General features: G+C 34.1%; 1 protein-coding gene across 13 annotated transcripts in view; it reads left to right on the forward strand.

Annotated features, from left to right (window-relative positions):
* The window catches only part of EXOC6B (exocyst complex component 6B), a 628,567-nt gene that overhangs the window by 356,141 nt on the left and 257,420 nt on the right, over positions 1-15,006 (forward strand). For all 13 annotated transcript variants that reach the window (XR_005372563.1, XR_005372564.1, XR_005372565.1 and 10 more), the window contains one exon: positions 9,828-10,007. Coding sequence is in view for 10 of the 13 variants with exons in the window: in XM_038561771.1 (XP_038417699.1) it covers positions 9,828-10,007 (180 nt within the window). In the remaining 3 variants the exon portion in view is untranslated. The remainder of the gene's footprint in view (positions 1-9,827; positions 10,008-15,006) is intronic.

Genomic DNA, 15,006 nt, shown 5'->3' on the forward strand with positions numbered 1-15,006 from the left:
AATACTTTGGTTTTTATTCTGAATTGAAATGGGAGGCCATTAGAAAATTACAAGTGGTGGTGACAATCTGATTTATATATTAATGGGTACCCTGGTTGCTGTGTGGAAAACATATGCTGTAGGTCAGTGAGGGTGGAAGAAGAGGCGTTGTTAATTTGGACTTTATTGCAGTACTCTAGGTAAGAGATGATGCTTTTTGGATGACTGTGATAGGATGATGACAGTGGTAAGAAATATTTTTGAAGGTGAAGTTGGCAAGTTTTACTGCTAAATTAGGGATGAGGTTATAAGAGAGAGAGTGGGGGCAAGGATAATTCCAAGATTTTTGAACTGAGCAAACTGGATGAATAGTGGAGCTATTCTGTGAAATGGAGAACATTGAGAGAATAACAGACTTGAGGAGAGGCAGTGGAGTCAAGACTTCCATTTTGGACATATTAAGCTTCCGATATTTAGTAGTCATCTGCATAGAGATATTAAATTGACAGGACAAAGTCATAGCTGGACATAAAAATTTAGAACTCATTCATATAAAGATAGCATATAATGCCATGGGGCTGGCTTTCTTCTGGAAATTGAATATAGATAGAGAAAAGATGAGAGAGCCTCCAAGGGAAATCAACATATGTAGGTCTAGAAGACGTGGAGAAAGCCACAGAGGATGACAATGCTTATCTCAGCTTTGAGACCTTCAGGGAGGACTTCCCAGAAAAGGCACAATAGGAGATGGGTCTGGGACCAGCAGGAAGTGTCCAGATGGAGGGAAGCTGAAGATGATGGAGTAAGAGGCATTTTTAGGAGAAGCAACTTCATGTAGAAAGATGAAAGAATAAAATAAAACCAGACATATTCAGAGTAGAATAAGGGGCACAGTGAGATAGAAAAGTAATTAAATGTCAACATTTTGTATTGATAGATAATTAGGATTTTACCCTACTGAAGTCTTTGAGAGACTTCACGCAAGGATATGTTGCATTTCTTAATTAAATTTTTTATTTAAATTCAATTTAGTTAACATACGCTGTACTATTTCAGAGATAGAATTTAGTGATTCATCAGTTGTCTACAACACTCCGTGCTCATTATTTGAAGTGCCTTCCTTAATGCCCATCACCCAGTTATGCCATCCTTCCATCCACCTCCTCTCTAGCAACCCTCTGTTTCCTATAGTTAAGAGACTCTTAGGGTTTGCCTCCCTCTCTGTTTTCATATTATTTAATTTTTCCTTCCCTTCCTCTATGTTCATCTGTTTTGTTTCTTAGATTTCATATATGAGTGAAATAATACGATATTTGTCTTTCTCTGTATATGTTGCATTAAAAAAATCATTTTAGAAAGGGATGCCCAGGTGGTGCAGCAGTTTAGTGCCTGCCTTTGGCCCAGGGCATGATCCCTGAGTTCCAGGATCAAGTCCCACATCAGGCTCCCTGCATGGAGCCTGCTTCTCCCACTGCCTGTCTCTCTCTTTCTCTCTCTCTCTCTCATGTGTCTCTCGTGAATAAATAAGATCTTAAAAAAAATCATTTTACCTTGCCTAATTAAAAAGAAGAAAGGATTGAAAGAAGGGTGGAAGGAAGGAAGGAAAGAAGAGAAAGAAGAAAGGAAGGAGTAAATAAATCACAATCACTTGAAATTCATTATCAGAGGAAATTAAGTACTTAGAAAACTTTGTGTAACTATACTAATAAATTTAAGGATATATTGGAAAATTTATGATAAAAATTAATTCAAGAAGATCTGGAAAATTGACTAATAACTATGAAAGAAATTAAAAAGTTACTAAAGACTTCTTAAATTTGAACAAGATCCATATGATTTTTTTAAATTTTATTTATTTATTCATGAAAGATACAGAGAGAGTGAGAGAGACAGGCAGAGGGAAAAGCAGGCTCCATGCAGGGAGCCCAGCGTGGGACTCGATCCCGGGACTCTGGAATTATGCCTTGAGCCAAAGGCAGATGCTCAACCACTGAGCCACCCAGGCATCCCGATCCATATGATTTTATCAGTGAATTCATTTAAGCCTTCATGAAACAGATAATTTCTGTATTATTTAAACTATTCCAGATTGTAGAGAAAAAAAAGGAAACTAACTTCATTTTTAAAAATAAACGTAATAATGATTCCAAACACAGAGAAACCACAAACAATAATCTGAACCATTAAATGTAAATATTGATGTAAAAACCATAAATAATAGTCTATCAAACATAATCTAGAAGGACACAGAAAGTAGAAATTAATATTAAGAATATGGGAATGATTAGTATTAGGAAACTGCTTAAAGAAAAAGAAAACTATTTTAAATTGTCCACTTCTGTAATAGATCAAATAAGAAAAAATACATGAGTATTTAAAAGATACTAAAATGGTATTTTATATAAGGCATCATCTCTTCCTGCTAAAATATCTTGGTAAACCCATCTATCAGTAATTGACAGATCCTGGGGGCAGAAATTGACAGATTCAGGAGGATATAGTTGAACTGAATGGTACTATCAGTCAACTGGACCAAATTGACATTTGCAGAATAGTTCATCCAACAATAGTGGAATTCTTATCAAGCTCATAAGAGCATTCATCAAAACAGACCACGTTCTGGCTAATAAACACAAAATTGTTAAAATCTTAACAAATTTTAAATAATAGAAATCTTACAAAACCTGCTCTTGGCCACATGGAATTTAACTGTAGAAATAAATAACAGAAAGATAGCTTTAAAATCCCCAAATATTTGGATATTAACCAGCACACTAAAAGTAATATGTGGGTCAAAGAAAAAGTCTCAAAGAGAAATTAACAAGTATATCAAACTAAATGAAAATAAAATTCAATTTATTGAAATTTGTGATATCACCAAAAGCATTGCTTGGAAGGGAATTTATAGCATTAATTGCATATATTAGATAAGAAATTTCTAAAATCAATAATCTTTGCTTCTATCCTAAGAAACTAGAAAAGGAAGAGCAAATTAAATCTACAGTGATCAGAAGGAAAGAAAAAAATTAGAGCTGAAATGGTTTTTGTATAGAAAATCAAAAGCGAAAAAAAAAAAAAGAAAGAAAATCAAAAGCGAAAAATTAACAAAACCAAAGGCTGGTTCTCAGTACGATCAATAAAATGGATAAACCTTGAGCCAAGCTAACCAAGAATAAAAGAAGGAAGGCTCAAATTATTAATGTCATAAGTGAAAGAGGGGCAATCACTACAGATTCTATGGACTTTTTTTTTTTTTTTTTTTTTTTTAATGATAGTCACAGAGAGAGAGAGAGAGGCAGAGACAGAAGCAGGCTCCATCCACCAGGAGCCCGATGTGGGATTCGATCCTGGATCTCCAGGATCGTGCCCTGGGCCAAAGGCAGGCGCCAAACCGCTGCGCCACCCAGGGATCCCTGGATTCTATGGACATTAAAAGAGTAAAGGAATATTATGAACAACTCTATACTCACAGTTCGATAACCTACATGAAATGAATCAATTCATTGAAAGGCATGGTTTACCAAAACTCACAAGAAGAAATAGATAATCTGAATACCTTGTATCTATTGAAGAAATTGAATCAATAATTAGTAGCCTTCTAAGACAGAAAACATCAAGTCCAGTTGAAAATGTTGTAGAAGACACAAATAAATGGAAAGATAGACCTTGTTCATGGTTTTGAAAGAATTTCAAATGGTTTGAAAGAATATTGTTAAAATGTCCATACTACTCAAAGTAATCTACAGATTCAGTGAAATCTCTATTAAAATACTGGTATTGAAAATTGGAACTACAAAAGACTCTGAAAACACCAAATAATCTTGAGAAAGAAGAACAAAGCTGGAGGTGTCATGCTTGCTGATGTAACATTTTATTACAAACCTACAATAATCATAATAGTATGGTATTGATATTAAAACAGACACATGGATCAATGGAATAGAACAGAGAGCCGAGAAGTATACTTATACATATATGCTCAATTAGTTTACAGCAAAGGATTGAAAAATGCTCAAAACGAGAAGAATTGTGTTGGAAAAACTACACAGCCACATACAAAAGAAATTGGAACTCTATCTTACACCATCCACCAAAATAAACTCAAAATAAAGACTTGAACATAAGACTGAAACAATAAAACTTCTAGAAGAAAACATAGTGGGTAAGCTGTTAGTCTTAAAATTGGTGGGTTTTTTTGTGTGTGTGTGTCTTTGACATGAAAGCAAAGGCAACAAAAGCAAAATTGAACAAATGGGACTATATCAAATTATAAATCTTCTGCACAGCAAAGGAAACCATCAACAAAATGAAAAGAAAACTGATGGAATGTGAGAAAATATTTGCAAGCTACATATCCAATAGGGGTTTAATATCCAAGTGATTCAAGGAACTCCTACAAATCAATAGCTAAAAACCCAAATAACCCAAGTAAAAATGAGCAAAGGATATGAATAGATATTTTTCCAAAGAAGACATACAAATAGCCAACAGAAATGTGCAAAGGTGTTCAGCATCACTAACCATCAAGGAAGTGCAAATCAAAACTATAGTGAAATATCACCTCACACTTTCTAGAATGACTAATGGCTATCATCAAAAGGACAAAAGATGGAGCACAGAATATGGAGGAAAAGGAACTCTTGTACACTCTTGGTGGGCATGTCAACTGGTACAACCTCTGTGGAAGATAGTTTGGAGATTCCTCAAGAAAGTAAAAATAGAGAGATCAGATCATCCAGCAATCCCACTTCTGGGCATATGTCCAAAGAAGTTGAAATTATCATCTTGAAGACTTATCTATACTTTTGCATTCATTCCAACATTATTCACAATAGCCAAGATATGGAAATAATCTAATTGTCCATCAGTGTATGAATGGGGAAAGAAATTATATACGCAGACATACACAAACACATAGACACACATAGGCACACACATCATATACACAATGGAATGTTATCCAGCCTTAAAGGGAAGGAAATCCTATCATTTGCAACAACATGGATAAACCTATGAAGCATTCTGCTAAATGAAATATGCCAGACAGAGAGTGACAAAACTGCATGGTATCACTTATATGTGGAATGTAAGAAAAAAATTGAGCTAAGAAACAGTAGAAAAGTTGGTGCCAGGACCTGAGAGGTGAGGGGAAACATGGAGAGATTGGTCAAAGTGTATAAACACTTCTTACTTCTGTAAGAAGAATGGGTCTGAGGATCTAATATGTAACATGGTGACTATAGTTGCTAACACTGTATTATATAAACGAAATTGGTAAGAGAGTAGAGCTTAAATGTTCTCACTAAAAACAAACAAACAAACAAACAAACAAACAAACAAAAACATGGTGTTGTGTGTGTTAATTAATTTGATGTAGGGAGTTCATTTACAGTGTATATCTAATCATTGTGTTGTATACTTTAAATATCTAACAATTTTGTCAGTTGTATCTGAATAAAACTGAAGAAAGATTCTTCTATATATTTAAGGAAGACATTACACCACTTGGAAAACTTCCTAACTCCTTGTATGAGGCCAACATTACTGTAATACCAACCAGACATTACAGGAAAGAAAATCTACAGACTAGTATCTTTCATGAACATAGATAAAAATTCTAAACAAAACACTAACCTAACCCAACAATGCATTAGAGAATTATAACCTATGACCCTGGGATTTTTTCTTGGTCTGCAGGACTCACTTAACATTCAGAAATCAATGTGTTGCATCACATTCAGTGGGCTAAAGAACAATAGGTGCTCTCAGCCAACCTAGAATAGAGGGAGAACTTTCTAAACTTGACAAAGAAAAAAATATGAAAGCCCTGCAGCTAACATCATACATGATGATGTGAAACTAGATTTTTTTCTTCCTAAAATCAGGAAAAGAACAAGGATGTTGCTTCTACCACTCCTATTCAACATCCAATAAGATGGGAAAGAAAATATTTACAGATTGGGAAGGTTTAAGTTTGTTTATAGATGACATGATTGTGTATAAGTAGAAAATATTAAAAAGTTAACAAAAAAACTACTGGAAGTAATAAGTACATATAGCAAGGCTCAAGATACAAGGTTAATATACAGAAGTCATTTGCTTTCCTATATACCAGCACATCAAAGGAAACCATCAATTTGCAATTAAAAATACAGTGCCATTTACGTTAACATCAAACAAGAGAGAAATAGGTATAAATTAGGAAATAAACAAGACCTACATGAGGAAATTTATAAAATTCTGATGAAAAGAAATCCAAGATGAAAGACCTAAATAAATGGAAATATGTTCTATATTCATTTATAGGAAGTCTTAAAATTTTATCAAGATAAAGAAGAACTTTATCAAGTTCTTCTCAAGTGATTTTATAAATTCAATGCAATTTCAACCAAGATCCCAGCAGGTCATTTTGTGAATATTGACAAATTGATTCTAAAAGATATATGGAGAGGCAAAGCACCCGGAATAGCCAGCACAGTGTTAGAGGCCTGACAGTTTCTGACTTCAAGCCTTACTATAAAGCTACAGTAATGAAGTCAGTATGCTACTCACAAAAGAATAGATAATATATCACAGGAACAGAATAGAGGGTCCAGAAATAGATCCACACTAAGATAGTCAACTGAATGTTGATAGAGAGTAAAGTCATTTAATGGAGAAAGAAAAGTATTTTTAATAAATGGTGTTGGGACAACTGGACATCCACATGCAAAAAAGAAAGAAATAATCTAGACAGCTTATTACACTTATTACACTTTTACTTTTATTACGGATCTTACAGTTTTCACAAAAAATTCAAAATGAATCAACAGACTTACATCTAAAACACAAAACTATAGAACTTAACAGAATATAGCAAAAAGGGAAAATCTCAGTTACCTTGGGTATGGCTATAACTTTTTGGATGCGACACCAAAAACCTGATCCATCAAGGGAAATATTGCTAAGTTGGACTTTATCAAAGTGAAAAGCTTGTTCTCTAGGAAGGACATTGTGAAGAGAATGAAAAGACAAGCAAGCCATAGGTAGGGGAAAAATATTTGCAAAACATATCTAATAAAGACATATCCAAAATATACAAAGAACTGGCAAAACACAACAATAGAAAACAAACAAAACCCAATTTAAAAACAAGCAAAAGATCTGAACAGACACCTCACTAAGCAGTGGGGAGAGAATTATATGTTAAAACTACCATGAGATACTACTACACAACTATTACAATGGCTAAAATCCAAAACACTAACAATACAAAATGCTAGAGCAGCTACAACTCTCATTCATTGCTGGTGCTAATGCAAAATGGTAATCAGTTTATCAGTTTCCTTCAAGTCTAAACATAGATAGTCTTACCATGCAATCTGCTAGTCATGCTCCTTGTTATTATCCAAGTGAGTTGAAAACTTACACCACACGAAACCTTACACATATATGTCTAGAGCAGTTTTATTTGTAAATGGTCAAATTTGGAAGCTACCAGGATGTCCTCATATAAGTGAATGGATAAACAAATTTAAACATTCAAACAATGGAGCATTACTCAGTGATGAAAAGGAATGGACCACCAAGTTATGAAAAGACATGGAGGAAGCTTAAATGCTAAGGAAAAGAAGTAAGTCTGAAAGGCTAGATACTGTAAGATTCCAAATATATGACATTCTGGAAAAGGCAAAGTTATAGAGAAAGTAAAAGGGTCAGTCATTGCCAGGATTCAATGGATGAAAAAGGAGGAATGAATAGATAGAACTGAGTGGATTTTTAAGACAGGGAAACTATTCCTTATGATACTGGTGATAATGGTGAATATATGACATAATCCATTTGTCAGTACCCATAGAACTAACTATACCACACTAAGACCAAACCTTAATGCAAACTATGGATTTTAGTCAATAATAAAATATCAGTACTGGTTCATCAATTGTAACAAAAGTACCACACTAATGAAGTTGTTTTGTTAAGGGAAACAGCGGGAGGGGAATATGTGAGGCAGTATATATGTGAATGCTCTGTGCTTTCTGCTCAATTTTTCTTTAAGCCTAAATTTCTAAAGAATAATATTTATTAATGAAAAGAAAACTCTTAGTAAAATGGGAATTCAAGGACAGTATTAGATTATCATACAAGTGTGTAAATATGTAACCCCAGAAATGCTCATTGAAACATTGTTCATATAAATAGAGTCAGTGCCTGTAATTATAATATGTAAATACATTGCCAAATTATGCAGCCACTAAAATGATGAAAGTGGAGATGAAGGTATGAGTTAGAAATTTAGGAGTTAGAATTTATAGGACACAGTGACTGACTATGAAGGAAGGAATGGAATCCAATATCCTGTGTAGATTTCTGCCTTGGACTGAATTAGAGTGAAGAGTGGTGATTATGATCCATCTAGCCTTGGACTCTGTGTTTAAAGTTTTTATAGGTCAGGGATGCCTGAGGGGCTCAGCGGTTGAGCGTCTGCTTTTGGCTCAGGGTGTGATCCCAGGGTCCAGGATGGAGTCCCACATTGGGCCCCCTGAGAGGAAACTGTTTGTCCTTCTGCCTGTGTCTCTGCCTCTCTCTCTCTGTGTCTCTCATTAATAAATAAATATTTAAAAAAAAGTTTCTATGGGTCATAATGCCCAGGAAGCAATCAGATATAGGGGTCTTAGGGGAGTCTGGGTGGCTTAATCAGTTAAGCATCTGACTTTTGATTTTGGTTCAGGTCATCATCTCAGGGTTGTGAGATCGAGCTCCGAGTTGGACTCTGCTGATTGTGGAAGCTGCTTAAGATTCTCTCTCTCTCTCTCTCTCTCTTTTCCTCTGCCCCTCCGCTGCTCAGGTTCTCACTCTCTAAGAAAAATAATAAATAGATACAGAAAATAGAGATATACAGGTCTTTAACAAGAGTAGATTTGGACAGTGTGAGCTCTAGGAATGATGTAATCACCTGGTGAAATTGAGAGGTTTAGAGGCCAGCAAAGTACAAGTAAAACCAGGAGAAAACCATGTTGTAAAAGTCAATGGAGACTAGAGTTACAGGAGAGAATGTTTAACAGAGATCAAGTAAGATCAGACTGAAAAATGAATATTGCATGTTATAGCATGAAGTCATGAAGTTACTGCGGACCAAACCGTGCTGACAGATTGTTAGCATTTGAATCCTGATTGTTCTGGTTCAAATAGACCTGTTTGTCCTGAAAATGTTTTTCTTGGAACATTAGTCCTATAATCCTTCTTACAGCCTTCTGCCTGCTAGTCTTCATCATGAATCTCCTAAACAGCATTTCTCAAATTTATTTGATGGAGGAACTCTTGTGCCATTGTGTTAGCATTTTTCAGATCTGATGTTCCTTAGAATCAGGGAACAGCAGCATATACCAATCTTTGAAGAAGCTTGATGACAAAGACATTGGAGAGGTAGGTTAGTAACTAATGGGAGTATTTAGGGCATGAAACTGAAACTTCAGGATACTTATTTCAAGCAAAGTGAGGGGACTAGGGGATATAGAGATGTTATTATTATAGGAAGGGAGGTTCTTGGAGTCCTAGAAGAAGTGAACAGGAATAAGACCCTGAAAGTGAGTATAGTTTTGAACAAGTGTAGGAAAGTGAAAAAAGATGCAGATAGTTGAGGGCAATAAAGACAGATTCTCTATTTGGTGAAGCAGAACAATAGCTTATCTTGCAGACACAGAATAGAAAAGACTCTACTCTGCTTTTGAAAAAGAAAAATTAATGGAGACTGTGATATTACTTGATATTTCCAATTCTGTTACTTAGTGGATATGTGAGATGTCTCCAAGTAGAAATTTCTGATAATACTGGAGTCTCAATGTTTTTTTAAATTCTGTATTTCACAGGATGCCAGACATGCGGCTGAAGAAGAGATTTATACCAACTTAAACCAAAAGATTGACCAGTTTCTACAGCTGGCTGACTATGATTGGATGACTGGAGATTTGGGCAACAAAGCCAGTGATTACCTAGTAGACCTCATTGCCTTTCTACGAAGCACTTTTGCTGTATTCACACACCTTCCTGTAAGTGACAATTGCTCTTACATTGCCCATCATGTAGAAAAATGTTTTCTTAAAATCTAGTTTGGTGAAAGATGTTTGTGCTTTAACTACCTGGTTAGCTCTTTAGGATATAAAAGCTCGTCCTATAATTATCAACCCTAGATGAACTCTAGAGACCTCTCCATCATTTTTTCATTGCCTTTTAGATTCTGTTTGACAATGGTCCCTAATATTATGTCTATTTCTGTTCCTCCTAACTTCACCTAAAGTAATTAGTGCAAACACATAGTGGATGCCATGGTAGAAACAGAAGAAAAACTTAGGAGTGAGGATATCAAGTGTGTATCTTTTAGTCCTAAATATCCTTTTAATTTTTTTAACATCAAATTCTCTGGTGAAATTCTCCATCTTTTTATCTGGTTTATTATATTTTCTCTATTTTCTTGAGCATATTAGTCATTTTAAAGTTGTTTTTTACTAATGGTAATGTGTAGTTCATCTACACATAGGTGGAATTGTTTCTGATTTTTTTTTCTTAGTTATAAGTCATACATGATCCTATCTCTTCTATTTTTTAGTTGATGTTAGACATTGCATTTAAACACATAGAGGTTCCAGGTGGTAACATCTCCCACCAGAATTGATGTATCCCTTCCTTTCTAAGTAGTTAGTATGGGCAGGTGTGTTATGGAGTGAGCCTCATCACCTTAATCTCATCATGGGCTAATCTGGGTCCAGTTTAGGTTGCAGATGCAATGTACCTTTCGTTTGCTTCTGTGGCTAGGATATAATTCTTCAGAGCTTTTAATGAGAGCCTGGCACATCGTCATCTTTTCAGAACCAAGAGGACTATGCAATTTGCCACGTTTCAGAGAAACCTTAGCTTTTCATCCTCCTGCCTTTTTAAAATTTAGAATTTGGCAAATGTTTTGAGAAGGAGGATTAGCCAGATCAGCCATTGCCGACAGGAAAAAAGTGGTTGGAGATTGTCAATTTCAGTTCCCCACCCCTTCAAGATCTTCAGCTTCCACCTGAGATTCTCGTGAATCCTCCCACTTGTGAGTCTTTTTCTGTGAAACACTGTAAGACTGTGGGGAATCTTAGTTTTCAAAGGTCATGACTTAGACCCTCACCTGTTTAGCTTTAGAATTCAGAAAATGTCTTGAGGCAAAAACCAGCCTTCAGATCTCCACTTTTGGCACTCCATCCCCATAGAAGCAACAAAAATTCAGTGATTTTTTTTTCACCCCAGTAATTACTCTCTGCTTGCCCCTAACCCAGATTCTCAGTCTGTTACTATGCCTATGTTTGGCAGATGCCTCCAGGGACAGCTGCGGAGCCTCAACTCACCTTGAAAAGGTCTGCCCTCTTTGCAGCTTTATTCCCTATAGTCCTTATTGCTTCCTGGCTTTCTGGTATCTCTCTGTTTTTTCACTGCCATTTATACTGCTTGGTGAGACCATAGGCCTACAGAAAAATAGGTCATTTCATCTAGCTTCACCTTGATACTAAAGCCAGACAGAAGTAGCACAATAGAGCAAATGATGAAACAATAAATAAATTTTAGCCAGTCAATTCCTAAGTTTTTAAGAAAATAATTTTCCACAACTATGAAGGACTCATTCTAGAGATGCAAGGATGGTTTGATATTTAAAAATCTCAAAAAAAAACAAAAAAAAAAAACAAAAAAAATAAGTAAAAATCTCTTCATCTAATTGATTACATTACTAGGTGAAAGTTATGAAGATCATCTTTGTGTATTCAAAAAAATTGCATTGCACATCCAGCCTGCATTCCTGATTTTTAAAGAAACTTACTAAAACTCATATATAATATTTCAATAATATGATAAAGAGCATCTATCTGAAATTTAGCAACCACCATAGATTTAATAGTAGAACACTAAAAACATTTATTTGCATTTACATAAAAAATGTGGCATAGATGCTTCTTACTAGTGCTTTAGAAGTTCTATCAAATATAGTAAAAGAAAGAAATAATAAATGCAACCATTGTTCAAAGATTATTACTGTGTGGTTTGATAACCTCCAGAAAATCAACTAAAAAATAATTAGGACCAATAAGACTTTAGTTATATGGTTCACTTAGAAAACAAATCAGCTTCTTGTATTAGCAATACTTTCATAGAAAATATATTGCAAAAAAATGCCCTGTTCATTATTGGACTATAAAATCTCTATAAGTATACTTAATAAGTTATATGTAGGCCTAATGTGAAGAACATGTCACAGAACAATTTAGAAGAGGCTTTATTGTGTACAAATACATACAGCATGTTAGGTGGGAATATTTCATACTGAATGAATTTTTCCAAAATTATCTAATTGCAATAATTATAAAGTGAATTTAGTGGTGGCGGGTTATCTTAACTAAATAATTCTAAAATTTATTTGCTGACAAAAATGGACAGTATTTGCCAAAAAAATATGAAAAAGCAAATTGAATGTGGTCTTTTCCTATCAAGTATAGAAATGTTATTATAAACCAAAAATAATTTAACTGATACCCTTATCACACTGAAATACACTGATAGATTAAAGGAAGAGAACATAAAATCTATAAGTAGTTCCAAGTATGTAAGAATTCGGTGTACGATAAAGGTGGCATTACAATTCCCGTAGCCTGTACCACCTGCTAATTTGGATAAAAGGATGTTTTCATATATCAAAATAAATTCTAGATCAAATGATTGTTTACATTTTAATGTATTTAAATTTTTGTTTTAGATTTTACTTAAATTTAAGCTAGGTAACATATGGTGTATTATTAGTTTCAGGGATATAATTTAGTGATTCATCAGTTGCATATAACACCCAGTGCTCATTACATCAAGTGCCCTCCTTAATGTCCATTATCCAATTACCCTATCCCCCTACCCACATGTTCAAATTTTTAAAAAGAAAGAAATTATAGAAGAACTAGTAAAAATATTAGCAAATATTTCTGTAATCTGAAAATAAGTCAGCATATTAAGGATGACACTGAGTGAAATCTTTAAGGAAAAGGTTAATCATTTGGCTGCATAAAATGTTTTGTAAGATACCTAAGAAGAACTAATAAAGAAATAGAATGTGAACTTATTACAAAAGTAATTAACAAGTATTCCAAAAGGTTAATATCTTTTTTGTAGTATCTATATTACAATATAGATACAATAATTTTTGTAATATCTATGTTACAATAATAACACATTGTTTCCAACCAGTAAGAAGAAGGCATAACCTACTGGGGAGATTGGCAGATATTGTATTTTAGGCAATCAGAAAAGAAGAAAAATAAAAGACTAAGGATAACATGAGAAAAATGTATAACTCAGGTAATAAGAAGGCATGCATTTTAATGGGATGGGATTTTCTTGCCTCTAACCTTGCCAAAAGCAAGTAAAATGATAATGTTCAATATTTATGAGAAATATTTCCCCAAACAGGTATTCTGATACATTGCTGGAGTGTGTGTCAATTGGTATATTCTTCTTGGTGGTCAGTCTTTCAGAATGCCTCAAAAATCTCTTAAAATTTGTTTACCTTTGACCTTGCAATCCAATCCCACCTTCGGAAATCTTACTTAATGAAACAATTATGGGTATATTATACAGTTCAGATGTAATAGTATGTTCAACATAGTATTGTCTTTTGCATAGTGGAGTTGGGAATAAATTAAAAGCCAGTACAGATGTGTTAGCTCAATAAATTAATATATATTCGTATAATATGATATCATTCATTAAATTAGTGGAGATGGATATTTTATCAATTTAAAATATGTTAATTATTTCTTGATTGGGAAAGCAGATTGCAAAATACTTTTATACAATAGGATCTCACTTTTATTAATATAGATACACACAAATCATCTATATCATGTACAGTAAAACTCTAGGATTATAGACTTCCTGGTTTAACTGTTCTAGTCTCTGTATAGCTTTTATTTTCCTTTTTGTTTATCTGTGTTTAAAAAATTTTTTTTCTGTCATGAAACATTTACTGCTTTTGTAGTTCTGGAGGTGGGGGGAAGGTGATATTTAGAACTATTATTCTCTGTTCCAAAGTTATTCTGTCCTTGATAATTAATTTATATTTAAAAAACCCCACTTTTATTGAAGAAAGAGTTTTACAAATGTGTTTCATTTTGTGGAAGGAAAATGGCCAATGGTATTTTGGCTGTAATTTCTTCCCCAACACTGTACAGTTACTTGAGTGAGTCAGATTTTAGAATTCATGGGCAATAAAATGCAATAGTTCAAATTCAAATCCATCCTGGACAGGTGTTCCCTATATTCATCTTCCTTGTTTTTTTTCTGTTCTTAAAATATAAAAATGACACCCTAATAATCGTGACTATTTATATGTGTCATATAGTGAATTGGTTCTTATATATACTATAGCTATCATATGTCAACCCCTTACTTTAATGTCAGCAGTACTGTTAATCAGACTCATGTTTGTCTAACACAAAGTATACGCCTTTTCCTCTAGTAGAGTTGTGACCTTTCTTGTAGGTCTATACTGGAAGTAATCTGTTGAGAGTTTTTCCTGTTTTTGTTTATTTTGAGCTGCCATTGCTACTGAAACACTATAACATATTGGTGTTGATCTGGTTGATTGTACTATTCAGAATCAAAGTCGGAGGTAACCCCAGAGCCCTAAATCCACAATATTGCTTCCACAAATGCCATGTTTCTTTGTAGTCTAGTATAGAGATTTTCTTTCTGAGGCTACTGTTTCAAAAAGTATTTGTATTTACCAATCATTATATTCTCTAGAATCGAATTGGTACAGCTTCTAAAACTACCACTTCTTCTGGTTTTTACACAGATAGCAAAAGAGACTGCCCAGCATCTGTGTTTATGTTCCTCAGCACACTAGATAACATCTTCATATTAGTAAAATGTATTAGCCAAACAGAGCTGTATCTGAGATTTGCTCTTGTGTACTAATAGTGAAAGATGAGAGGAAGGAGCTATTTCTGAGAAAAAAAACAAAATCACTTGTCTTTCAAA

The sequence above is a fragment of the Canis lupus genome, chromosome 17 (assembly GCF_011100685.1).
Source record: "Canis lupus familiaris isolate Mischka breed German Shepherd chromosome 17, alternate assembly UU_Cfam_GSD_1.0, whole genome shotgun sequence".
Taxonomy (NCBI): domain Eukaryota; kingdom Metazoa; phylum Chordata; class Mammalia; order Carnivora; family Canidae; genus Canis; species Canis lupus.